The 27,371-nt window shown below is 44.2% G+C and overlaps 1 protein-coding gene across 2 annotated transcripts; it reads left to right on the top strand.

Annotated features, from left to right (window-relative positions):
• The first annotated feature begins 450 nt into the window (after positions 1-450).
• On the top strand, positions 451-26,055 carry fnbp1a (formin binding protein 1a). Of its 2 annotated transcripts, XM_028034182.1 has the most exons (19): positions 519-556; positions 597-744; positions 6,709-6,824; positions 6,909-6,959; positions 7,113-7,260; positions 7,396-7,458; positions 8,814-8,909; positions 9,004-9,018; positions 9,111-9,239; positions 19,164-19,310; positions 19,403-19,579; positions 19,806-19,997; positions 22,531-22,545; positions 22,627-22,736; positions 23,456-23,588; positions 23,692-23,837; positions 23,917-24,053; positions 24,931-25,089; positions 25,449-26,055. In XM_028034182.1, exons 2-19 carry the CDS (start codon positions 715-717, stop codon positions 25,475-25,477), a joined length of 1,893 nt encoding a protein of 630 aa, XP_027889983.1. In that variant the 5' UTR covers positions 519-556; positions 597-714; the 3' UTR covers positions 25,478-26,055. The 2 variants fall into 2 exon arrangements, with proteins under 2 accessions (XP_027889982.1, XP_027889983.1); XM_028034181.1 differs by lacking the exon at positions 22,531-22,545 and having other exon boundaries at positions 451-744.
• Positions 26,056-27,371: the final 1,316 nt, after the last annotated feature.

Raw genomic sequence — 27,371 nt, 5'->3', positions numbered from 1 at the left:
AGGTATTTGTAATCCTCCACCTCCTCCACCACTTCCCCTTTGACCTTTAGTGGCCGTGAAGGTATCTTCTTCCTTCTGAAGTCAGTCACCATCTCTCTGGTCTTACTAATGTTGAGCCTCAGGTGATTCTGGTCAGACCACTCCACAAAGCCGTCCACCAGTGTCCTGTACTCCCCCTCCCCTCCATCCCCTATACACCCGACAACCGCTGAGTCATCAGAAAACGTCTGTAGGTGACATGACTCAGAGTTGTACTGGAAATCAGTGGTGTAAAGGTGAATGCCACGTGATATTGTACACTTGTTCAAAATGTTTAATAAAAAAAATTAAAAAATGAATGACTGGTGTTGACCTCTGACCCCTGGAGACCTTTGACGTGAACTGCACAGAACTCAGCAGAGTAGATATGCATGGGAGTCCCATGTTGTTCGCCCCACCACTGACGTCACTGCGCATGCGCCACACTGAAACAAGTGAATTTGTCCACACCGAGCCTCAGCATCCCTCTGTGACGACAGAGTCCACTGAGAGGACGCGCGGCGCGAGACCGACACGGGTCCACGGACAGCGAGACGGGTCCACGGACAGCGAGACGGGTCCACGGACAGCCGCGCGGGGAGACGGTCCGATGCGCGCCGCAGCCAGCAGCAGCAGCAGCAGGTCGCGCTGAACGAGGTTCGGTACCGGGAGGCGGAGCCGCTGCAGATCGGAACCATGAGCTGCAACTGGGGCACCGAGCTGTGGGTAGGTGTGCATGTTCTCACATGAGCGCGTGGCAGCGGCCCTCGCGCCTCTGTCTGCCATAGCAACACGGCGGTGACGACAGCGTCTGGCTCTGCAGCATCATGGAGGATGCGGGGCGCTGCGGGCTTAGGGGATGAAATATCTCCTGATCAATAATCAATAATCTGGAAGCTCCGTCCTGCACCTGACTGCAGTTTCAACCCGAACTGGTTTCCAAGCCAGCACGGAGCCTGCAAGACAAAACCCCGGGCAGCAGCGGCTGTTTGCTTCTCTGGGGTCAGAGGCCGAACACACCTGTTCCTGTTGCTCCTCCTCCCCGTCAGGTGGAGGCGCTGTTCCCCTGCTGCTGCTTTAAGGTCGTTGATCAAATCAGAGGAACGTGATTTAAACCTTCATGTCTCCATCTGACGCGCCAGCCAGGTTAACCAGGTTAACCAGGCTAACCTGGTTAACAAGCAAAGCTTCTGCACAGGAAAAATAGGAGAGTAATTTTTTCGGAGTTAACATCATTTTCATCTAAAAGAGTCCTGTTTATACATTAAAGAGTGAAATCATTTCCATTGGTCAATAGAATCGGAGTAAAAAAATAGAGGAAATTATATCGGAGTAAAACAAGAACACGCCCACTGAAGTTCCTTAAGTTTCGTTTCTTCCACCATCTTGTTATCCTGCAGTGGAAACGGAGGCAACGATTAGCTGTGTGCCAGGTAAGTCCCCAAATGGGTTGTAGATATATTTTACGTGGGGTTTTATGATTTTTTTAATTATTAAGACTAATTATGATGACGTGCTGCTGTTTGGTAGTGGGGGAAGGAGGGGTGCAGCGAGGAATTAACATGATTGGCTAACTAGTTAGCATGTGTGCTTCAGCTAACTTAATTTAGCCGTTTACAACAATGTAAGCAGAAAAAAAACATCAGTGTTGTACAATTCTACGTCCATTATTTTATTTTCACAAGTCAAGGCTGCCGCTATTTTTAAGCTGAGAAACGGAGTTTAAAAGAGGAGCGAGCTGTACTATCGGAGCTAGCTCTGCTAGCATGTGGAGTCAGTATTCCGCCCACAAAATGGCGCGGGAGGACTATGCTAGTAACTTTTCTTGAACGTAGAGCAACGATTAAAAAAAAACAAGAATTAAAGTTGTGCTTTGTATGCAAACTGTGTAAGTTCTCAGTAAAACATTTTTGATTTACTATTTTGTCCATAAACCCCGTTTATATCGAGTTGTATGGAGCTGATATGTTTTTTTTTCCGTTTTAGTTGTGGTAATTGGCTAAATTCAAGTAAATCCTGCAACCAAACTGCACAATAAGTTCCCAAGCTTTATTTATTAAATCCTAAGATGGATGTGAGAAAGTTTAACAAAATGATTTTTAAAACCTTCACTTCATCTAGGTTGAGCAAGATTTTACATTGATGTTTGGGGAAACCATCTCTGCAAAGTTCCTGGAGAAGTGGCCCACTGTCTACAAGTAGAAAGTCCTCAAACAAAGTCGTGGTCTCACACAGTCTGATGACCTTAAGAACCTTCTTGACAATGCTGAAGGCACAACAGAAGAGGAAAATGGTAAGTTGCAATGACTTATAAAGAAAGTGTTTAACAGAATTTTATATGAATTGGTTCAATATAAGTGCACCTTCTCCTGCCCTCAGTGTTTGGTAAGCTTACTCTGGAAGTATTAACATCGTTGCAAATAAGAAGTTTTGGTAACTTATGTTTATTTTACTTTTTCTTCTAGGATGGGACAGTGACATGTCATCCATTTTGATCCTAGTGCACCTCCTGCCACCGTCACCTCTTGGGCGCAAGAGACCAGGAAAACTCTCAGCCAGACAAGCCAGTGAACATCTTGTGAAGTTTGTCAAGGTAAGGTTACAGTAAAGGGAACATTTATGTTGATCAAAATTCTCTATTTTTCCCTTTTTTTATATATAGATTTATTTATTTGTATTTCTTGTGAAGTTGGTCTCAAATTTAATTTCAAGTGACATTTAAAAGATGCTGAAAAGTAATTTGCCTTATCTATTAGAACCCTCTCTTCTTTGAAACCCAAGACTAATCATGTTTTATTCTGTTTTTGCCACAGACAGGAACCAGCATCCAGGAGCACCTTGATGGCATCGCAGAAAGCCGTCAACCATACCTGCTTGCAGTAGGGACTCAGAGGAGCGTGATTCACAAGTACTTCATTGTGATTGACAAACATGCCATACCTTGTAAATCACAAGGTTCTCTTGCCTGTTTTGATGAGCTTTTTAAAGCTCACTTTGTGTTCGGCACTTCATATGATCATAATCTGGTCAATGTGTACAACTTTCTGCAGACCGCCATTCAGTGGCGGCTGGCCAGTAGGGGGCGCTTGGGCGCCGCCCCCTTTAAATTGTTTAGATAATAAATGATTTCTATTCTGAACTGCAAAATACTTAGAAATGTATTTATTCATACTGTGTGTCCAATAGACATGTTAGAATTTATTAAAATAGTAAATACATAATTCTAATTGCTCACATTGTGCACACTTCCTATGTGCAGGGCGCCGTCCTAATGAGTGTGTATGTAGGCGCATCAACCTTTGGCAAGCAGGTGATCTGAGGCTGACTTTTAATTGGTTGTTTAAGGTTTTCCACAGGGCGCAGCGCTCTGCGTCCCGGACACACCCATTTTGTTGTGTCATTACTGGTAGAGCGTCAGTACTGGCTCATTTTTTTTAAAACATTGTGTGATTGGACAATCCCCGATTCGACTCATTAGTGCAGCTGCAGTTCGTTAGGTCGATTCACGGTTACGTTTGCATTAAGCAATGCATTTTACTGCTTTCCGTGTTTGCTATTTCAAAGTTCTGGCACGGAGGAAATGTGGACAACAACTGGGGTAAGAAACTTAAAACATCTTTCAGAAAAATGCAAACGGCACGAAAACAGCCGCAGCCACCTAGACAATGCAATGAAGCTAAGTTTTTGGGGGAAACTTAGCATAGCTGAAAGGTGCTTTTCAACTCTGAAAAGAATCAAGACTTTTCTGAGAAACTCAATGACTCAGGACAGGCTGAATGCATTGGCCATGTTGTCAATGGAGAAAAGACTAGTCACAGAGATCACTGACTTTAACAAGAATGTAATTGAGAAATTTGCAGGGCAGAAGGAAAGGAGGGCAAAATTCATGTTCAAATAGTGCTATTTTTTAAGATTTGTTTTGTTTGTTTTTCATTTGTTTGTTTGTGTGCGCCCCCCTCAGTTTTTTTAGCACCAGCCGCTACTGCCGCCATTTATGAGATAGATGTTGAGACAACCAAAGTGAATCCTAGGGTTGCAGAGTTGAGGGCTCGGATGCTGCGTTAAATAGTTGTTTTGCTATGATTCAGTTACCAATCAACACCAAGGTATTAAATGTAAAATGGGCCAAACATCATGGAAATATGTATCGTGCAGATTTAGTTGTTTGTAAAGAAGTTTTTTGTGAAATGCCAGTTTTCCATAAGATCTACAATGTTGTTGTGAAAGATGAGAGGTTACTGTTTGTTACATTTGCTCTGCAAACAGTGTCTGAATGAGCATTTCAGTGCTTTTCAAGTTTTGTATACAAGAGATGGACCTCATGTTATTTATGTAGAAGAGCTTTACTGTTACAGAGCTTTTGATTTACAGGTGTCATACAGTCATGAAGATGCAAATGTTTATATTGTCCCATACTGTTTCCTGTGAACAATAAAAATGGCTGTTCAAATACTGATTTCTGGTCTTTGCATTGTACTCTTACAAACTCAGCTGTGTATTATAGCTATAAAACAATTGCTTAGTGAGTGAAATAAAGTTAAATTTGGCACTGTTTTAGAATTTAATTAAATGTTTAACTGCACAATATAGAATAAAATTAAATTAGGAGTAAGATTTTATACTATTAAGAGCACAATTTTACACTATGGAATAAAATGTTATTCTATTTTCTGTAAAATTTATTTTTAGTTAGACTAAAATTTTTCTCTACTTAGAATAGAATGCAATTCTCTTTAGAGTAAATTATATTCCACTTGGAGTTAAAATACGGTAGAGTACTTTTTCTTTTAAACAACTTGGAGTAAATTCTCTTGGCATTGATTAAAATTTTTGCACTAAATGGTGTTGATTTTAATCTGTAATTTCAACTCTTCCATGAGAGTAAATTTTACTCTATTTAGACTGGGACCAAATGTTGTCTTTTTTAGAGTAAAATTTTTTTCAAATTGAATACATTTTAATCTGGAAATTTTACTGTGTGCAGTTCCCTAACACTAAAACATCCAAAGTTGATCTGCTGCCTAAATGAACCGGCGGTTCTGGTTCTGCTGACCTCAAAGATTCACATCCAATGAGAACAAACTCTGGGAATCCTCCGACTCACTGACAGAGCCTTAGCATCGCTATCACAGAGCTGAGAAAACTTCCTTCACAGCCTTTATAATAACTCATTTATAATAATTATGGGGCTGGGGGGGGCAGCTTGGCCTCAGGGCTTCATTTATATGTGGATGATTGTCAAATCTACTTCCCTTTAAAACAAAATGGCCGCACTCTGGACTGACTTTTGATGACATCAGAGGATGGATGTCAATCAATTTCCTGTATTTTAATGTTTTTTTGTCAAAACAATTTAAAGTCACTTCAGCATCAAGCCTGTTTGTCTTTTGTATCTAGAGCATAGAATAGAGCATATAGATCCGGTCCTACAGACTGGAATTAAAAGATCTACAGGTCTATAGGTCTATACACCTGTAGATCTGCTGATAGCGAATCTACAGGTGAAACAGAGAGACACCTAGACGCTGATCATGGAGACGGACCGTCCAGGAATGCAGCTAGATACTGAAGGGTCGGGGTTAAAGGTCCTCATGAGACTGAAGGAAGGCAGATTATTTATATAGCTACACCAGTGTAGCGTAGCTGATTCTGCGTTGTGTCTTGTAGAAGAGTGACCACAGCTGATTGGAAAGCACTTTTAATGATCCTGCATTCAAATGGCAGAAAATAGTACTCAAGAACAGGCTTTTCTTTTCACAGTGTTCCACAGCGCCTGTTTAATCATGAAACTATTTTCAGCACATGGATGAAGCAATGTTTCATGTACCAGAAGAGCAGCTAGATAACTGCTAACTGCAGGTTAAGTGCTTCAACACCCATTGTTTTACAAAACCAGTAATAAAACTAACACTTATTACACTTAAAATACACTTATTAAACACAAAAAGCAAAACTTCATACCTTCTCCCACGGAATCCAAACAGAAAGAGCGCGACGGAGAGCGTGGGAAAACCTTTCACAGATTATAATGGTATGACCCGATAACTTTTCTTTTTTAATTTTCGAACTGATACTTTAAACAACAATCTATGAACTCAATATGTAAAACATTAAAGGTAATAATTCACAGTTTTATTCACAACATATTAAATTTGGATAAAGATAATAATTTTGGGACAGGAAGTTACCCACTGTTTTGAAATGGATTGGTCGTCTTTTCAAAATAAAAGCTGTCGGTGCTCATATAATTTCCTACCGGAATAGCTTCTCACTTTACAATCTAGTGTAATAACATCACACTGCTACACCAGCAGGCGCACACACACACACACACACACACACACACGTTTGTCAGGCTATCTTTGTGGGGATTCGTACCCTAACCTCTGACCTCCTATTGGCGCTCCTTCCCCTGGTGGGGACTAGCCTTCGGTCCCTCTGAGGACCGGTGGGCCCCTCTGAGGACCGGTGGGCCCCCGTGAGGACCGGTGGGTCCCTCTGAGGACTGGTGGGTTAGGGTTAGGGTTAGCCATCCATCCACACAGCCATCCATCCAGGCCATTGGGGCAGCAGGCGCTCCAGGTAAGGAGGACTGGCTGCTCACCTGGATGGCGTCAGGTGACTGCAGCGGCGTTGAGCTGTGAGATGGCAGGTGAACCAGTAAACGTGGTTCTTCTTCTGCTGTTCCAGGACCAGTTTGATAACCTGGAGAAACACACCAGCTGGGGGATCGACTTCCTGGAGCGATACACCAAGTTCGTCAAGGAGCGGGCCGACATCGAGCTGAGCTACGCCAAGCAGATCAGGTAGGTTCACCTGCACTCCGCATCCAGCGGGCCCTGAGCGTCTCCACCGACCCTAATGCTGACCCTGACCCTGACCATCTGCAGGAGCCTGTCCAAGAAGTTCCACCTGAAGAGGAGCAGAGAAGACGACAGCAGGTCAGTGGCTCCACCCGAAAGAAACATGGATGTTATTGGATGATGTTCTCATGTTTATGTCAGCGCCGTCATGTTAGACATTGGTAACCTGCTGGCCCGTGGAGGTCAAAGGCCATTCAGAAGCGGGCTCTGTGCTCTGATTGGCTCGTTCAGGTTCACCTGGTGTGTGGCGTTTGCGGCGACGCTGCAGCAGCTGAACGACATGGCAGCTCAGAGAGAAGACCTGGCCGACTGCCTGCACACGCAGATCGCCTGCGACCTGACGCGCTACACGCAGGAGCTGAAGGCCGAGAGGAAGACGGTGAGCTGGGGCTCCGGGGGCCACACCAGGATGGTGTCTGCTGGACCCTGCTCTCTGATCATGGAGCAGGGGCCCATTCAGGGTCAGAGGAACCCTGCAGACGTTTCTCATTCCAACAAATTTCTCTCATTTCAGCATTTCCAAGATGGCCGCCGTGCTCAGCAGCACATAGAAAGCTCCTGGAAGCAGCTGGAGTCTGTAAGTGACCTTTGACCCCTCCCTCCCGAGCAATCTCAGTTCATTCACTTTGTCACAGTTTGACTCCATCATGCTTTTTGATATTTATAGATATATAACCTAGATTGACTCACGTCTTTTTTATTTTGCATAACCATAGCAACAGAGAGGTAGTGCTGGATGAGCTGCAGCTCTACCTGTGTCTGCTGCAGATGTGAAGCAGAATAAAACCCACCACCCCGCTGTAGCTCCTCCCACATTCATGTAGCTCCTCCCACAATGCTGATGCTAGGCCTGTCGAGATAAACGATAAATCAATTAATCGTACGATAAATTAAAACTATCAACGTCATTTCAATTATCGGCATTATCGTCTCTTCCGGCCTTTTTCTCTTTCTGTTAATGAGACTGAATGAAAAAAGGCTCAACTCCGGTGCTCTCCACTGACCCCCCCTTCCTCATTTCCTTAGTGTAAAGCCCAGCGCAAACGACACGATCTTAGAGCTGTCGGCCGATTGTCGCCCATTTTCAAAACCTGACAGACCAAACATTAGCCGACAGAAATCCTAGGTTTAACGGTTCCATCCGGTTCGTTCCTGCCGTGTTGTGTCCAACAATGGGCACAAAATAATGGCTGCAAGTTCAGTGAACTAATTTTAAAACCAGACATTAATTAATGCTTTACTACAATCTACCTGCAATGCATGTGGCTAGTGTCAGAGTAAAGTCCTGACTGAATGAAAATCATTATAAACTATTTACGTCACGTTAACGAAGAACAGCTGAAAAGTTACCGGGTTTATCAACTGCGGTAGCAATTTCGCTCCAACTCCTCCTCTTGTCATTTCTATATTCTTTGCACGAAATGTTGAATAAACATTGTGACTCTAGATCTGTGACTCTAGATCTGTAATTCTAGATTGTTCCTCTTTAGGTCCAAAGATTAAAACTTCAGTGCTATTTCCGTTCAACTGAAGAAAGTTTTGGCTCATCCGCACACTGATTGGTCTAAGCATCTGTTCAGTGATTGGATGGTTCCGAGTCTCCTGGTGATGTCATAATGTAGGGTTAGGCGTCACAGGGTTACCTGTTGATGGTCAGCGGCGCCTCTGGCCCAGAAAAGCTGCTGCAGGTTCATGTCTCACCAGGGATCAGTTGCACATGAGGTCTTTGCTCCTCATGGGGAGAGCACGCCCCCTAGTGGCTCATGTGCTGCAGAGTGTTAGCATGTGATTGGGCTCCATTGGAGAACCACAGTAACGTGCCGGCTGTATGGCGGCCATGTTGCTGGGTGTTTTTGTTACAGCCGCACATCAGGGAAACGGTTCCCACGTCTGAAAGGTTGAGACTGTTTTCACGTTCTGGGTGTTTTTCAGAGTAAGCGTCGGTTTGAGCGAGACTGCAAGGAGGCGGAGCGCACTCAGCACGTCTCGGACAGGATCGAGCTGGACAACAAGGCGGATGGAGAAAAGGTTTTACTCACACTTTACCTGCTCCAGTTCAGAGCAGTCAGCGGTTTAGTTTCTCCTTTCCTGACCTGATGTCTCTCTCTGTGTTTTGCCTCAGCGCTGCTCTCTGAAGGTAGAGCCGTCTTCCTCTCTGACCCACATTAGTCGGATTTCTGAAATGAAACGAATGTGTTAAAAGCTGAAGTTGATGTTTTCTGGCTTCAGGCTCGACAAGCGGCTCAGCAGAAGCAACAAGCTGCTGAGGAGTCCAGGAAGGAGTACGTGACCAGTCTGAACCAGTTCAACCAGGACCAGCACCAGCACTACCGAACACTAGTTCCAGTTATATACCAGGTGAGGGACTGGGGCGTGAACATTAGTAGAGTCAGAGGAAGCCAGCTCCATGCAACTCCTGCACCATTTCTTAAGAGAAGGTTTTATTCAAAGTGACAAGATGGCAGCTGGCTAACGGCGCTCTGTTCCCAACATGTCACCAGATGACTGTACTGTGGTAAGGCGCTTTTATGTGGTATCGTTCTCTGAACGTGTGGTAGCAGTGTAGGCTGGTGCACGTTTTCTGAAAAAAGCAGTTATGGTTAGCTTAGCATCGGAACAATTTCTATCCATGACGAAACCACAAGAAGATCACTTCCTTCATCTGAATATCTACCTGTTTAAAGTGAAAAGCTGTAGATGTTTGCACTAATCCTTTACTAGAATATCCTACCTGTTCAAATATTTTAAATGCAGAGGTTAGTAAGAATAAAACCGTAAACAGGTTTTTATTGGAATTAAATGAAAGACTAATACAGATCAGTGTGACTCTTTTATGCACATTAATCTGCTGTATGACAGACTTTATTAAATATCAGCCACAATGTGTCACTGAACTGAGCAGGTCACTGAAATGATAGGATATGATTCATATACACTAATATTACACAGCTATTACAGTTTCAATCCCACTTATTATCGCTAACTTCTGTTTAGCAAAGTTTAATAATAAAAAAGAGTGTAATTAAACTAAAATATTTTAAAGCATAAGGACAAAATAGCCCAAAAAACAACGTACTTTGTCCTGATGAACAATAACTTGTCTACGACGTTGCAGGCAGCAAACTAAAACCATTTCTAAATATATTTACAAGCTGCTGTCATGTAAAGTAAAACCATGAAGTAATTCAGCAGCTTAATGAAAACCAGGAATAAAATAAATGAAATAAAACTTACCGTAATCTGCGCTGAAATAAAACACATGAAACCAAACCTCCACAGGTTCCACAGTGGGTTAGGGTCGGGTGACCCTATGTGACGAAGCATCCATGTGCGCATCACCACAAGGTAGGACGGATTTACGGGTAGCACAGATAAACAGAACACCTGTTGGAGAACGAACAGGGGGAGGACACCCCAAATTCAACCGACTGATGTCATTCCTAGGGGCCCCATAGGAGACGCTGGGTCCGACGGTCGGTAGGCGGAGCTCTCTGTCATCATAAACATTGTGACTCTAGATCTGTGACTCTCAGAGCGAAAGTCCACCGACCTCATAGTTTCTCTTAGTTATCCCTGTTTTCTCTTCAGCTGCCGTAGACAGCAGCAGTAGAGTAGGTTCTAAGTTGTTTTTTATTTTTCATATAGTTTTTTTTCATTTACATGATGGGAACGTTCATGGCTCATGTAAATAGTTTTCTTTTTGGATGGATGCACTCAGAGTAGGTTGGGGATCAGGGGACAGAGATATATCGTTACAGGTTTAAAACGTACATCAATCTATAATCTATAATGACTGGAAAATATAGAAAATTCTCATCTTGGATGTGGAAATCCAGCCATAAGGCACAAAATATTGGCTTATTTGAAGACACAATATTTCTCCAAGATGAGGGGGAACAGTCCAAGTTTAAAACAGGTTGGGTTATTTTTCATTTCATATTTTTCATATCTCTCACTCAGGTGTTCACTAGGTCTGTTGTAAACGAATATTTTAGTAATCGAGTAATCTATCGATTATTCTTAAGATTAATCAAGTAATCAGATTAAATAAAATACTGGTAAATCTAACCTAGCAGCAGTTTTACTGTCACATATCAACATCAGTCCAATTTTTCATATTTGAGCTTCTCTAACAAAAACTTTTCTGCAGTTTAGAAAACTAACCTGGAACAATAACAGCTCACTTTCCAAGTTAACCTGAAGAAAAGTGATACAGAAATCTGAAATTATATTTAATTTAATAATAAAGAGGCAGGCTCACAAATACACTTATAAAAATGTCTATGCTCCAGCTGTTGGTTTCTGTATTCATCTTCAGTGAGTTTAATACCTGAACTCTGACCTTGCCCAGACATTTATAGCTGCATGTTCATGTTAGCGACGGGATTTGGCTCCTTCGTTCATCACACACAGAAACGCATCATTTCTGTAACGCCACGATGAGCTTCGCCATCCGTTAGTGGCGACCGGGACGATATGAAATACATTTTCCGGTTCGTCCGTAAAGCTACACTTACACTGTAACCATCACCTGCTCAGCCGCCCGCCGTGTTCAGTCTATCCGCTCACCTGTATAAATACACCTGCAAGTTGGTCCCGCCGTTCGCTCTGAACCAGCAGCTCCGGGAGGAGAAAAGCTGCCGTACTCCAGGCATGGCGCCAGTCATTTTAAAGATGCTTATTGGTCCCCCAACAACGACACAAACCCGGACATTATCATGAATCAATAAAATCCTCCCAGGCCGAACTTGAAAACTGGACCTTATGCTGCTAACACTTAGCTTTCATCAACAACTCAGGCGGGAGTGAGAGCGCCGGGCAACGCAAATAACGACCCGGCCGGAACTCGGCGCATTGAATAATAAAATATAATTTAATGAAGCTTCGAGGCAGATAAATTTCCCTGGAGGAATTTTAATAATCGAGGAATCATTTCAGCTGTAGTGTTCACAATGACGTAATTATTCTTATTAAGAGAAATATTCAGTTTTCATTGATAAAACAAGTTAAAGACACAGAGGGAAGAATGGTTTGTCTAAGGCCTTCCTGAGGGTAAACTTACTGCATATGCTTCATGGAAGAAAAAAGAGAGTTTATGTCAAATTTGACAATTGGTAATGAAACTTAAAGAAAACAATTTGGCAGGTGTTATGATTATTTACTTTATTGAGATATTTGTGGGCTTAAGTTTCAGTTAAATTAAATTTATAACAAAAATGTGGAATATTCCCTGTTCATGGTTAAAAACTTCATTCTATGAGGGAGGAGAGAAAACGAGCAAATTATTAGTAAGTCAAGTTAAAAAAGAGGATTTTTTTTTTACCCCTCCAGGGTCTTTTGTGGCTCTAGTGTCTCTTATATGAACGTAGGCTGACAGGAAGGGGAAGACATGCGGCAAATATCGCCGGGTCCGGGAATCAAACCCGCGCCGGCCGTGTCGAGGACTCACGGCCTCCAAACGTGGGTCGCGCTGTCCCCTGCGCCACCACGACACGCCCAAACAGAGGATGGTTTTAACACCATCCCTGCCATTAAACAAGGAGAAACTAGTAACTCAGCTAAAGACATAAACTGTCATGTTCCGTGTTTTTCTGTGTATTTATTTATTGTTTTCTGTGTCCTTGAGTCTCTTCGTTGTCCTGTCCTCCCCTTGATTGTTCCCAGGTGTGTCTCGTTTCTGTGATTACCCTTCCGTGTATTTAATGCCACCTGTGTGTCTGCGTCTCTGTCGGGTCCTTGTTGTTTGTTCGCGTCATACTGTCTAGCTGTCGTCTCATTGTGGCGTCTAGTCCCTTCGTGTAACCGGTTGCTACCGGCGTCGAGCCCTGGCTTCCGCTCGGCCGTGCTGCCCGGTGTTTGTGGACTGTTTTGGATTTTATGTTCATTAAATCATCATCATTCATCTACCTGGTTCCACCTGCGTCTGCCTCACCACCCTACATCCGCACTTCATGACATAAACACTATTATGAAACATTATATACATCCTCAGTGTTTTAACGGGACAAACCAAGGAGACTGTGATGTTTTTCTGTCTAAACTCAATCTGCCAAGGCTCTCAGGAGCAGGTAGAGGGTTGGAAACACCAATTACAGAAGAGAAGATTAGGGCCCCTAACCCACAGTCACTCTGGCTCCAGTGTTACAAAAGGTGGATCAAGAGATTTTTGAGAGAACAGCTGAATGAAGCTCCAATATCCTTGATTCCAAAAAAAGATTGGGATAAATTAGAGGCCAATTAGTTTATTAAACATGGACAGTAAAATATGAACCCAGGTTCTGGCTGTGAGTCCTTCCTGGAGTTATTCATCAGAATCAGACAAGCTTTGTGAAAACCGCTCCTACTCGGAGAACATTAGAAAATGTTCCACCTTTGACCAGGTGTGACCAGGTGTGAATGACACCTCCAGTCAAAGGAGGAGCCAGTGTCTGCCATCTCCTAAGCCAGGGGCCCCAGAGTGGGTCCTCAAGGGCCAGGATCCTGCATCTTTCAATCTCTCCCTGGTTTAACGCACCTGGATCCAACGGTGGCTCGTTGGAGGCCTAAGAAGAACGTTGACCTGCTGAAAGGTTGTTGGTACCAGGGAGGGAAGTAAAACATGCAGGACGTCGGCCCTCCAGGGCCCACTTTGGGCTCCCCTGTCCTAAGCGTTTGATAAAGTCTCTTCTCAGCTCACTCAAATTTTGGATTTGGACCATTTTTTACTAAATGGGTTAAAATAGAGTATAAGGAACTAAAGGCTAATTTCACTATCTCATCCTTTTTGAATTGATCACATGGGACCCATCAGGGTTGTTCTCTCATTGTTATTCATTATGTTTACTGAAACTTTGGTAGCGAGCGTTAGGATAAATAAGGAGAAACATGGACGCCATGTCGACTCGAAGGTCGCAGGTTGAGCTAAATCTGAATCCAGCCATTATCCTCTGTTGGAGCCATAAATAGGACATATTTTAGTTATTTTTATGATGGGTTGGTTTTTATTTTATCTTATTTAGTTAAGAAGATTGATATTTGTTCAGGCCATTTTTATTGTGAAATGTAGTTTTATTTTGAAAGGCTTACTTCCTGTCGGGCTGTATATTAGAAAAACGATTGACGGATTACCGAGACACGGCCAATAAGCTGTGTATTTTAAACAGGAAACAAATTGTAAAACTGATTTATCGTCATTTTTGTATTTGCTTTTTTTTTTTGTTAAATTCACGGTTTGCACGCGTCCTTTACTTCCAGTGTCTGAGGAGTGACAGACAGTGGGTCTGTTGCCATGACAACCTCTTCATGTCATTCACACCTGGTCAAAGATTTTCAGTTCAGGTGGATTCCTGAAGGCACAAAGTGACTCAGGAGGGATTTGGAAGATTTACCTTCACTACATTTTCTTTCACAAATTCAACTGTGAAAAGTTGGAGAAGATAAAACTAACACTGTGGGGTAATATTAACATCATAAAAATGATTACTGCCCCTCAGTGTAGCTATGTGCTTATGATGCTTCCTATTACAATTCCACTTGATATTTTAAAGCTATGAACATTTGATGAAACATTTCTTGTTGGGGAGTAAAAGGGTGAGAATAAAACTAGAGAAATTGTCTGTTCCTAAGGAAAAGAGACTTCTGGATCCTAAACTCTGTTGTCTGTCATTTGAGATGCCTAAATCTCACACAGGTGTGTGTGTGTGTGTGTGTGTGTTCTCATGGTATATGCATGATTTGGTGATTTGTATAAAGACGGGCAATTCATGTCCTTCAACAAACTTACTCACATTTAAGTTGGAAGGTAGAGCAGATTTTTGGAAATGTCTGCAGATGAGACATTATGTTACCTCAAAATGTAAAACGATTGTAGAAAATGATATATAGAACTATATTAGAATACCACCTGATCAACATATTAGATAGATAGATAGATAGCATTTATTGTCATTGAACAGAATTCAACGAAATTTCCATTGCAGCTCCCGTGCAAAAGGTCAAATATATACAGTATAAATAAGCAAACACACAATAATAATAATAACAATATATACAACTAAATTAACTAAAGGCCCTCAACCACACCAAAGAAGTAGCAGCAGGTCCAATTATGGCAAAGTACAGATAATGTGACAGTGCAAAGTGCAGAACAATATGGCTGTGTGGGGGTGGGGGATATGTATGTGTGACTGCGAGGTTATGATATGTGTGGGAGGGGGGGGCGGCAGGGAGTAATGGCTCTGACGGCTGTGGGGAAGAAACTGTTTCTCAGTCTATTTGTTGTAGTCCGTATATTCCTGTACCGCTTGCCTGATGGCAGCGGCACAAACAGTCTGTGGCCCGGGTGGCTGGAATCCATGGCTATGGATCCAGCTCTCTTCTTGACCCGGTCTGTGTAAATGGAGTCCAGGTCTGGGAGGGGGCATCCCACAATGCCTTGTGCTGTTCTCACCACCCGTGTCAGTTGTTTCCTCTCCAGTGCTGTGCAGCTACCATACCACACAGTCATGTTGAGGCAGAGGATGCTCTCGATCGTCGCCCTGTAAAAGTTCACGAGCAGCCGTGAGGAAAGTCCAGCCCGTCTCAGTTTCCTGAAGAAGAGCCTTTGTTGTGCTTTCTTCACCAGGTGGGAGGTGTTTGTGTTCCAGGAGAGGTCAGAAGTGATGTGGAGGCCCAGGAACTTGATGTTGTCCACACGTTCCACCACTTCTCCATCTATGAGAAGGGAATGTGAGCCGTCCTCCTGGACCTTCTGTAATCCACAATGACCTCCTTGGTCTTCCCTGTGTTCAGCACCAAGTTGTTGGCTGAACACCACTGAGTGAGCTGCAGAATCTCCTCTCTGTAGTGGGTCTCGTTGTTGTCTGAAATGAGACCCACTACTGTTGTGTCGTCCGCGTACTTCACGACTGTGTTGGTGGGGTGGATGGCCACGCAGTCGTGTGTAAACAGGGTGAAGAGAGCTGGGCTGAGCACACAGCCCTGCGGCGTGCCTGTGTTGAGGACCAGTGGGGACGATGTTGAGCCACTTATTCTCACCACCTGAGGCCTGTTGGTGAGGAAGTCTCTGATCCAGTGGCACAGTGAAGCGGGCAGCCCCACCTCGAGTAGCTTCAGCACCAGCTTGTCTGGGATGACGGTATTAAATGCTGAGCTGAAGTCTACAAATAGCATCCTGACGTAGGTGTTGGGATGCTGCAGATGGGTCATGGCTGTGTGCAGAGTGATGGAGACAGCATCCTCTGTTGACCGGTTCGCTCTGTAGGCGAACTGAAGGCTGTCCAGGTTTGCGGGGATGAAGTCTCTGATGTACCTCAGAAGAATCCTCTCAAAGCACTTCATGATCACCGGGGTCAGAGCGACGGGCCGGTAATCGTTCAGGCTGGTGATGGACCTCTTCTTCGGTACAGGGATGATGGTGGAAGACTTGAGGCACTCGGGAACCGTGGCGAGCTGCAGGGACAGATTGAAAATGTCCAGAAACACTCCTGCCAGCTGGTCGGCGCAGGTTTTCAGCGTCTGGCCTGACACCTTGTCCGGTCCTGGAGCTTTGTGGTGTTGATCCTCCTCAGGGTGGACGTCACCTGATGCTTCTGTAGGACGAGGGGCTGGTGCTGCTCTTCCAGTTGGGGTAGATGTACGGCTTCTCTGCTGCCCGCCGTGTCAAAGCGGGCAAAGAAACTGTTTAAGGTGTCAGGCAGGGTGGGGTCGCGGCTGGTCAGCTGAGTGCTGTGTTTGTAGTCCGTCATGGTTCTAATGCCTCTCCACATGCTTCGGGGGTTGTTGTTGATGAAATGTTCCTCAATCTGCTGTTTGTACTGGAGCTTGGCCTGCTTAATACCTTTTTTCAGTTCCGACCGGGCCCTGCTATAAGCCAACCTGTCTCCAGACCTGTAGGCAGCATCCCGGGCTTTCAGCAGGGCCCGTACTGTGCTGTCCAGCCATGGTTTCTGGTTTGGAAACACTTTTATGGTCTTAACAGGGAGGACAGCGTCGGTGCAGAACTGAACATAGGACAGAACGGACGATGAGTATTCCTCCAAGTCTGCGCCGTCCCTGAACACACTCCAGTCTGTATGCTCAAAGCAGTCCTGAAGTGCAGAGGAGGCCTCCTCAGTCCAGACCTGAACTATTCTGGTGGTCGGCTTAGTTCTGCAGGCCAGAGGCTTGTAGACAGGAATCAGCTCCACTGAGATGTGGTCAGACATGCCCAGATGTGGAGCTGCTACAGCCTTGTAGGCTCCGGGGATATTGCAGTAGACCTGGTCCAAAATGTTATTGTCTCTGGTGGGAAAGTTTATGGATTTGTGGAATTTGGGAAACACAGCCTTCAGTTCCACGTGATTAAAGTCCCCCGCCACAATCACGGCCGCCTCCGGGTTGGAGTTCATCTGCACGCTGATCAGGCAGTACAGCTCCTCTAATGCTAGCTTAGCATTAGCCCTCGGTGGTATGTAGACGGCCACGATCACAATGGACGAGAGTTCTCTCACCAACTTGAAGGGTCTGCATTTCACCGCCAGATATTCCAAGTCAGGAGAGCAGAATGTTCCGACAGAGTGTGTGGCTGTACACCAGGCATTGTGTACATACAATGCCAAACCTCCGCCTCTGCCCTTACCCGAAGCTGCAGTCCGATCCGCCCGGAACAGAGCGCGCCCCGTTATCTCCACCGCTGCGTCCGGGATGTTATCCTCCAGCCAGGTCTCTGTGACAACAGTCACACAGCTGTCCATCCGGCGAGAGATAATCCGGAGTCGCATCTCGTCGATTTTGTTGACGAGGGACCTGGCATTGGCGAGGAAGAGGCTGGGGAGGGCCGGTTTATGAGGACTAGCTTGTAGCCTAGCCCGCACGCCGGCTCTCTTACCCCTCTTTTGTTTGCGCTGCCTCCTCCGTCGCCTTGGCAGCATGGGGGGAATGATCATAGTCCCAGGTGTTCATAGCAGCTCTGGAGGAATAAAGTCCAGCTTGGTGGGTGTGTGAAGTCCAAACTGTGTTCCTATGTCCCACAGTTCTAATCTGCTGTAAGTTGTCAAGGCTTCCAGTAGTTTGTTGAGCGAAGACATCAATAAAAACAGGCTAAAAAAAACGAAAACACGGGAGCTCCGAGCCGCAGCGTCTACACGCGCCGCCATCTTGTCGCCTTTACCTCTCAGTTTAATAAACTGTCAAGTTATAATTTGAGTAGTAATTTGTCAAATACTAAACTTTTATGGCAGAGAGATTTGAGAAAAGAAAAATGGTTGAATGTGCTGTCAGTGGTAAATATGTGACAGAAGTAAATGTATTCAGTATAAAGTACTACATAGATATTATACCTACCAGAATACAAAAGTACTACATAGATATTATACCTACCAGAATACACAGGAAAGAGGTGGGCCGGTTAGGGTCTGTTCTCTGGTTTCACCATTTTGGTTTCAAATGTTGGAGGTTCTGAGTTGGGACACGGACCGGGACTCGGACCTGGACATGGACCGGGACATGGACCTGTGACGTGGACAGGGACTTGGTCTGGGACATGGACCGGGACTCGGACCGGGACTCACTCATTAGAACTCCGGCCTCTGGCTGACTGATCAGGACGAAGTTTCCTGGTTTTTCTGGACAACTAACTTTTTCCAGCTACTGTTTGTTTTTGAATCAACACTGTAACCAGTGTTGGGTTAGTTACTTTAAAAATGTAATCCATTACTACCCAACACTGACTGTAACATTGATATGATGTAACAGCTGCAGCCTTTTCTGTTTGTGTTTCTACTTTATGTGTGACAATATTCAGAAAATCAATGAAATTTGAATTACAAAACAAAGTGACTCTATGAAACCCTTTTAAATCAGTTTAACTTCAATTTGACCATTTACAGTTTACTCAGGTCATGTGACTGACTGCAGAACAGTTTGTTCTCACAAAACTTCATGTTTCTGATTCAGTTTTCACATTTTTATCTAAACGTGTTTAATTATAAATGATTTTACCCAAAACTGTCTCAGTGCTGCCCTCTGCAGGCCAAACGGTGCCACAGCAATTAGATTCTCTAGTGGTTTAAATCCGTCTGGCTTTTCACCACTCTGACCTACAGACGACCTCTGACCTACAGATGACCTCTGACCTGCAGAGCGTTGTTGCCATAAAAGTCTCAAACACAGAAAGTGACTAGATGTGTGTCTTTGTTTCTGACTGAATGTAGCAGTAGATATATCATAAATAGATTCTACATTCCAGTCTATAGATCTGTGTGTAATAGATTCAGTGCTTGATAGACCTTCTGCTCATAGATTGACTCTGTCTGGTCGTTGCAGCGCATTCAGGACATGGAGGAGCGTCGTATCGAGCGGATCGCCGAGGCGATGCGTTCGGCGGCGGAGTCGGAGCGGAAGGTCCTTCCTGCGGCGAGCCGCAGTCTGGACGCCATGATGGACGCCGCTGAAAGCATCCAGCCCAGGAAGGTGAGGCCCACGCCTGGAGGGTTTTAGAGCTGCAGCTGATCCATGGATCATCATCTGTGTGTGTGTGTGTGTGTGTGTGTGTGTGTGTGCAGGACACCGGTCATGTGGTGGAGGTTTATAAATCCGGCTTCGACCCTCCAGGCGACGTTGAGTTTGAAGATTACAGCGCCAACATGAGGCGGAGCATCTCTGAATCCAGTTACCTTGACAACCGGGCTGAGGGGCAAAAACACAGCAGGAAGTTGTGGCCCTTCCTACGGAAAAACAAGGTGACCCCCCCCACACACACACCTTTGGACCCGGTCGGTTCCTCTGGGAGATCCTGAAGGTTTCTAAGAAAACATTAGAATGAAAGGATTAAACCCGGTGGGGGGGTCACCTGGTGGGGGGTCACCTGGTGGGGGGGTCACCTGGTGGGGGGGTCACCTGGTGGGGGGTCACCTGGTGGGAGGGTCACCTGGTTGCCAGAACTGAAGCTTTTGTGTCTCTCTGCAGCTGCTGCATCTCCTGTCGTCGCCAAGGCAACCACCACCCCCGCCCCCGACCTCACCTTCACCTGGAGAGGTGATCAACTCCTCCCAGTCTCCACCCACAGGCTCCAGAGAGCCAATCACACAACGGCTTAGTGACCTCATGAGCTCTGGGTCCAGAACCAGGAAGCAGTGTCTCCGAAGCCTGAAGAGAGGGGTACACACACACACACACACACACACACACACACACACACACACACACACACACACACAGACAGATGGATCATCCTCACCTGTTCCTCAGAGTTTTGCCCCTCCTGGGTTTGCATCAGGTCTCTCTCCCAGAGAAACATCTTTACCCAACCGAACCTTCAGCCTGGAGGGCATCAGGGTTTAATGATCCCAGACGTTGAGACTCCACAGCTGCAGAGTAAGAGACAGTAACAGCGAGCTAGCCGCAGAGCTAGCCGCAGAGCTAGCCGCAGAGCTAGCCGCAGAGCTAGCCGCGGAGCTAGCCACGGAGCTAGCCATACAGTAAAGTGCAGCAATATATTTATAATTTTCTCCTCGTACCACATCAATCACTTATTAATAATCTCACAATAAACATTAAGCCTAAAACCAAACCACTGCAACAGACTGAATATCAGTGTTTTTTTGTGACGTTGTCAGTTGCTATGGCAACGTAGCTGCGCTTAACTTAATGGTTTTTCTACGGCGGCTCTGGATGTAGCAGAATCATCTTTTTGCCCTCCAGCTTTGTCCACATAGCTACCATAACTATGCAGATGACACACAGCTCTACATTACGATGTCACCAGGTGACCTTTGACCCCATCCAATCACTGAACAGATGCTTAGAACAGATAAATGTGTGGATGTGCCAAAACTTTCTCCAGCTGAACAGAAACAAAACTGAAGTTATTATTTTTGGACCTAAAGAGGAACAATCTAGAGTTATAGATCTAGAGTTATAGATCTAGAGCTATAGATCTAGAGCGATAGATCTAGAGGTATAGATCTAGAGTTATAGATCTAGAGCTATAGATCTAGAATTATAGATCTATAGCTCTAGATCTAGAGTTATAGATCTAGAGTTATAGATCTAGAGTCATAGATCTAGTTATAGATCTAGAGTCATAGATCTAGTTATAGATCTAGAGTTATAGATCTAGAGTCACAGATCTAGAGTTATAGATCTAGAGCTATAGATCTAGAATTATAGATCTATAGCTCTAGATCTAGAGTCATAGATCTAGTTATAGATCTAGAGTTATAGATCTAGAGTCACAGATCTAGAGCGATAGATCTAGAGTTATAGATCTAGAGTCAATGCACAGCTTCAGTTATTACAACTGAAAACCAGCGATCAGCCCGAAACCTGGGAGTAGTGATGGACTCTGACCTGAACCTCCAGAGCCACATAAAGACAGTTACAAAGTCGGCCTTCTATCACCTGAAGAACATTTCCAGGATTAAAGGACTAATGTCTCAGCCAGATCTAGAGAAACTCATCCATGCCTTCATCTTCAGTCGTATTGATTATTGCAACAGCATCTTCACAGGTCTGTCCAACAAATCAATCAAACAGCTGCAGCTGATCCAGATGCTGCTGCTGGCGTTCTGACTAGAACCAGGAAGATGGAGCACATAACACCAGTTTTAAAGTTCCTCCACTGGCTCCCTGTAGCTCAGAGAATAGACTTTAAAATACTGTTGTTAGTTTATAAATCACTGAACAACTTAGCACCACAATACATTAAAGATCTGCTGTTGTTGTATCAACCTTCCAGACCTCTCAGGTTCTGGTTCTGGTTCTGCTCTGCATCCCCAGAACCAGAACCAAACGAGGAGAAGCAGCTTTCAGCATCTATGCACCACAAATCTGGAACAAACTTCCAGAAAACTGTAAAACAGCTGAAACACTGACTTCTTTTAAATCTCAACTGAAAACCCACCTGTTTAGGATTGTATTTGAAATGTAATCAATTATGAATTTATTGATGTAACTTGACTTAATGATTGATTCTATACTGCTTTGTGTTTCTGTGTTTGTTATGATGTAAAGCTCTTTGAAATGCTGCTGAAATGGGCTATACAAATAACATTTGATTGATTGATTGATTGATTGACATGCACGAAATTTCCTCATATAAACAATAACATGCAGGGGGTCTATATTTGTAAATATGATTATGATTAAGTCAGAGCTATGAACCTCATTGCATGTCACTTTTATATATCTATACATACAGTACAGACCAAAAGTTTGGACACACCTTCTAATTCAATGGGTTTTCTTTATTTTCATGACTATTTATAAGGCAATAAATCCCACTTATTAACCTGACAGGGCAGGTTGACCTATGAAGTGAAAACCATTTCAGGTGACTACCTCTTGAAGCTCATCAAGAAAATGCAGAGTGTGTGCAAAGCAGTAATCACAGCAAAAGGTTGCTACTTTGAAGAAACTAGAATATAAGGGCTATTTTCAGTTGTTTTACACTTTTTTGTTTAGTGCATATTTCCACATGTGTTATTCATAGTTTTGATGCCTTCAGTGTGAATCTACAATGACAATAGTCATGAAAATAAAGGAAACTTATTGAATTAAAAGGTGTGTCCAAACCTTTGGTCTGTACTGTATATCTAAATACAGTATATAAGCTCAGAGAGCGAATGTTTCTGCTAAATCAGAGCGTTTAACTCATTTGTTTTGCTTCTTTCATGCTCTCCTGATTGGACAGCTGTCCCTAAAGCTGGTCAGTGTGTCACTGGTCATTTAAATCCTGGAGTTTCAAAGCTCTGCTGCGTTTCCTAACGGTTGCTCCCGCTCCGTTCAGGGTTCCAGTGTAACTGACGGCAGCCAGCTTCCTCCTGAGCAGAGACGCAAGAAGCTTCTGGCCCGAATTAACAGCATCAACCAGGAGATCCAGAGAGAGCGAGAGCAAAGGTAACACATGACGGCAGGGGGCAACGTAGGGTACACACAGTACTACTAACTCATAGTACTTCAGTCAGAGTAGTACTATTTCAACATATTTTTTTCAAGTAAAAATAAAAAGTAGCCATCCAAGAAATTACTCAAATCAGAGTCAAGTATTTGGTAAAAGGCAAGTAATTATATAAACACAATATCCAATAAAACTGAAGCTCCTGTTTCACTGAAACATTGTCAGAGTTTCAACTCTGGGTAAAAGTGTCGGTTCAACAACAGTCGAGGTTAACCTGATACAAGTCGAGTCGACTAGTCGCTGTGACGTCATAGAAACGGTTTTATGAGTTGATAAACTTTGGGGGGATTGAACGCATTGGGTCCCATTGGGACCCATAGGGACCGCCCAGGTCTAGAGCCGCTCTGCCCACGGCGCCGCGACACGCCTCATTCTGGAAACCTGGGCTGGAGTCTGCAGAACTTTTACTGCTAAATTATTTTCTATTTTTATGTTTCACACTAGCAGACAAACTCACCTAGTTCCTCATCACTCTGTCAGTAACCGCGACCTGTCGACTCGACATGAAACGTCACAGCAGCAAGTCGACTAGATGGTGCATCTCAACTAGTATAACTAGTCATACTTAGTTACAGGTGACTAAGTAAGACTAGTTACCAGACCTGTATTGGGGAAGGTTCTGGTTCTGCTAGACCGTTGGGACTGTTCTGTGTTTCAGAGATGCTCTGCTGAAGATGAGGGAGGTTTATGAACGAAGTCCTCAGATGGGCGACGCCAGAAGTTTGGAGCCTCGACTGGAGGAAGTGAAGCTGAACCTGCAGCGACTGGAGGAGGAGTTGAGGCGGAGCCAGGTGGGCGGAGCAGAGAGGACCGCCAGATTACTCTGAATACATTCTGTCGGTTCTCTGAGTTTACTCTGGTACCGACCGGATTCTGCTGTGTTTCTGGGTCCAGGTGTGGCTCTCGGAGACAGACGGTGGTCTGTCTGATCATGGTGGCGGGAGGCAGAGCGGAGGTTGCGGGTTAAACTCCCAGGCAACAACGCCAGGAAGCAGCAGCCTGAAGCAGCTGAACAACCGCAGCCCTGCCAGCAGAGAGAGGTGATAGGAACCCATTATCCACGGACCCGCTCTGCCTCGGTTCTGGACCGGCCCAGGCTGAACTGTGCTCTCCTTTCAGCCCCGACGGCAGCTACACCGAGGACCAGGCGGCCGAAATCACCTTCAAGTCGCGCAGCTCCGAGTTTGACGATGACTTCGATGATGAAGAACCGCTACCGAGCATCGGAACCTGCAAGTCTCTGTACCCGTTCCAAGGTACCGTCTCAGTTTGGACCAGCCAGTCACTATCGTCGTCATCATCACCATCATCATCATCATCATCATCACCATCATTTCTGCAATTTTATTTTTAACAGTTGACAGAATCACAATCCTTCCAGACTGAAACATCTGAAACAAATTTACCAACTTTTTAACAAAGAAGTTGGGATTTCCAGAACCAGAGACTAAAGACTCGGATCAGAGAAACTCATCCAGGCTTTGATTCCTGCAGCAGCGTCTTCACAGGTCTGATTGACAACCCAACGGTCCAGAACGCTGCTTCTGGAGTTCTGACTAGAACCAGGAGGATAGAGACACCACCTGGTTCTACACTATCTAGTTCTACACCACCCGGTTCTATATTCATTCACTCAGAGACTTTAATCTACTGTTGGTCGTTTAGAAACAGATTAAAGAGCTGCTGCTGCTGGATCAACCTGCTGGTTCTGGTTCTGGTTCTGGATGCAGAGCAGAACCAGAACAGAAACAAGGAGAAGCAGCATTCAGCTTCAATGCTCCACAGATCTGGAACAAACTGCCAAAAAAACTGCAAAACAGCTGAAACCCTGAGTCCCTTTAAACCCAGCTGGTTGGAGTTGATCTTGATTATTAATGACTTCATCAATATATTGATCTGTATTGCAGATTTTGATGACGGTGTTGACAAACTGTAACGTTTGTTGATTGTTGGCCTCTGTTGAGTCAAAGTTCACCAGGCAGGAAAACTAAAAGATGTTTTCTGGGTGAAACAGCTAAAAATCCAAATACAGACTTTCCCGCTAAAACAGCGATACGGGAAGCTTTTGATGGGCTTTGCTCCCTGTCAGGCGTTTGTGACGCTGGTTCTGGTTCGCTCTGACTCGTCCTGCAGGTCAGAACGAAGGAACGCTATCGATGGTGGAGGGGGAGCTGCTGTCTGTGGTGGAGGAGGACAAAGGAGACGGCTGGACCAGAGTCCGCAGGAACCTGGAGGAGGAGGGATACGTCCCCACGTCCTACATCAAGGTGTTTCTGGACGGCAGCGCCAAAGGTACCGAGTGACCTGGGACGGTTCTTCGTGCTGGAGGTCAAAGGTTAAAGGTCAACTTAGTCAGAGGAGCTAGCAACCAAATATTACATGATTAACTTCCCAGGAAGATCTTTGTCCTGGTTGGACCAAACCGGACAAAGACATTCAGTTTCTTGGTTCTAGGAACGGCCCGGTTCCTGTTGTCGAGGTAAACTTGGTTTAAAATGCAAAGTTCCTTTTAAATGGAGCCTGAAGCTTAAATGGTTTCATGAAACAACAACGAAGGTTGAACAGTTTGGATCCCACCAGGAAGTGACGAGTTTCCTGAAGGTCAGAAAACTCGTCACTTCCTGTCTCATTTCTGTCTCTTTGTCTGGCAGGATTTGCACAGACCAGCCGTCTTGTTTAGCTCATCTGTCAGCCTATCGGGACATCTTGCAACAGGAAGTGGCAGCTTCTGATTGGACAGAATTACTCTTTGGATACTTCACCCAATCAGTGTGCAGATGATTAACTTGCGATGAACAGAAGCCTCTGACTGGCCAGTCAGCCTTCAGGACCGATTTTCGTTGACCTCTAACTGACGTTGTGAAATGTTTATCAAGTTGATGCTGCAGGTGAAGAATCTGGAGCAGAAACCAGAAAAAACAGGAAATGAAGCAAACTTTCAGACTGTGATGTCATTGCTGTGCTGACATCACAGCAGTTGTGAATTCAAAACATTCAGTTTCTTCTGTAAATATGAACCCCAGCAACACAAATATTAACCACGCCCAAGAGAGGGGCGGGGCACATAGGCTCCGCCCCTTAGTCAATGATTATTGAATATATTAAGTGTGTGAAATGTGAATGTTTCGATTTAATAATTAGCCCACTGACAAGTTATTTATTAACTGATTGACAGTTTTTTTATTAGTCTTATGAGCACGCCATTTGTAACTTCCTGTATGTGAAACTTTCAAAATAAAGTCCACTATCGGAGCCAAATATGTGTATTTTTGGTTTTTGGTCACTAGATGGGGCTGTCGGCTTTAGTATATGAACCAACAGGTGACAAGTAGTTGACAGGTGTTGAACCTGGAAGGACATTCAAGTTTTTGACGCTGTGGCGGAGTCATTGTTAACACTGGCCTGGAATAAATGGATTTATTCATAAATGGTTCATCTGGAACAAATTTGGACAACAAGAAGGTCTTTGGGATTGACTTTACACGCGATCAACAGGAACAACGTTAGCAACGTTAGCCGCTCAGTGCCTCCTAACTAACCACAACGCCTAACTAGTCCCGTATTAAACTGGCTAGTTTATCCACTCTGAGCTGAACTCTTGTTTTCTGTCTTAAGTAGGAAAAACTGTGCCAGGTTCCTGCAGAGATTAAAATTAAAGAGTGGTTATTATTCTATTTTCATAAGTTTGTCGTGTTTTTTCTTTGGTTTGCAGACAGACTCTTCTTCTCTCCTTTTCTGTTAGGATCTTTGGTTGTTTTGGGTTTTGATTCATTGATTCTAGTTTCATTATTATTTGTTCGTCATTGTCTTTATTTGATAATATCAGCCTTTTTAAAATTATTATTTTACTTTAATTCAGAGCTTCTTACTGATTCTAGTTTATGTTTATTTCTTGTGTCCAGTTAGTACTCTAGTTTTATTATGTCCATGTTTATGTCCAGTTATCGGCCCGGTCCCAGTTCTCCGGTTCTCCTTCCTGTCCTTCAGATGGGCGTTCGTGTTGAAGGGTTTGAGGTTGGTGTCCCACATTCCCCACTTCCTTCCTCCAGCTCTAAAGGAAATAAAGTTGTTCTCTCAATCCTCAGGGCTGCAGCTAAATGTAAATAACTGTGAAATTATGAGTATCCATAACTGTTCTGATTCTTCAATTTCCAATATTCCAGTTAAAAATGAAGTTAAATCCTTAGGCATGTAGATTACTAAGTGTAGAGCTACCAGTGTTAGAAAAGATTTACAAGACAACATTGATAAATGTGGCAAGACCTTAAATATTTGGCTTCAAAGAGACTTGATGTTGTTTGGTAGAACTTTATGAACAAAAACTGAATCCTTATCCAGGCTGACGTTTCCTGCATGTTCCTTAGCCGTCCCTCCAAATATCATAAAACAGATTAACAGAATTAAATTTAACTTTATTTGGAAAAACAAGCACCATTACATCAGAAAAAGTGATTTGCTAAAACATTTGAGGAAGGTGGTATCAAGGCAATCGATTTAGAAATTATGAATGGTACTTTAAAAATTAGATGGCTTCAGTCCTTTTTAAAAAACGGTGATTTTATTTGGTTTGTTAA

Source organism: Xiphophorus couchianus, chromosome 12 (assembly GCF_001444195.1).
Source record: "Xiphophorus couchianus chromosome 12, X_couchianus-1.0, whole genome shotgun sequence".
In the NCBI taxonomy this organism is placed as follows: Eukaryota; Metazoa; Chordata; class Actinopteri; order Cyprinodontiformes; family Poeciliidae; genus Xiphophorus; species Xiphophorus couchianus.
Note: the sequence above shows the minus strand (reverse complement) of the source record. Positions and strands in the feature narration are given on the sequence as shown.

What these genes read in the sequence shown, in the direction of transcription:
- fnbp1a (XM_028034182.1), top strand. Translation starts at nt 715, where the DNA reads ATGAGCTGCAACTGGGGCACCGAGCTGTGG. An exon ending in TAGTTCCAGTTATATACCAG is followed by an intron (nt 9,240 to 19,163) that starts GTGAGGGACTGG and finishes TGGTCGTTGCAG; the next exon opens with CGCATTCAGGACATGGAGGA. An exon ending in AGCCCTGCCAGCAGAGAGAG is followed by an intron (nt 23,838 to 23,916) that starts GTGATAGGAACC and finishes CTCTCCTTTCAG; the next exon opens with CCCCGACGGCAGCTACACCG.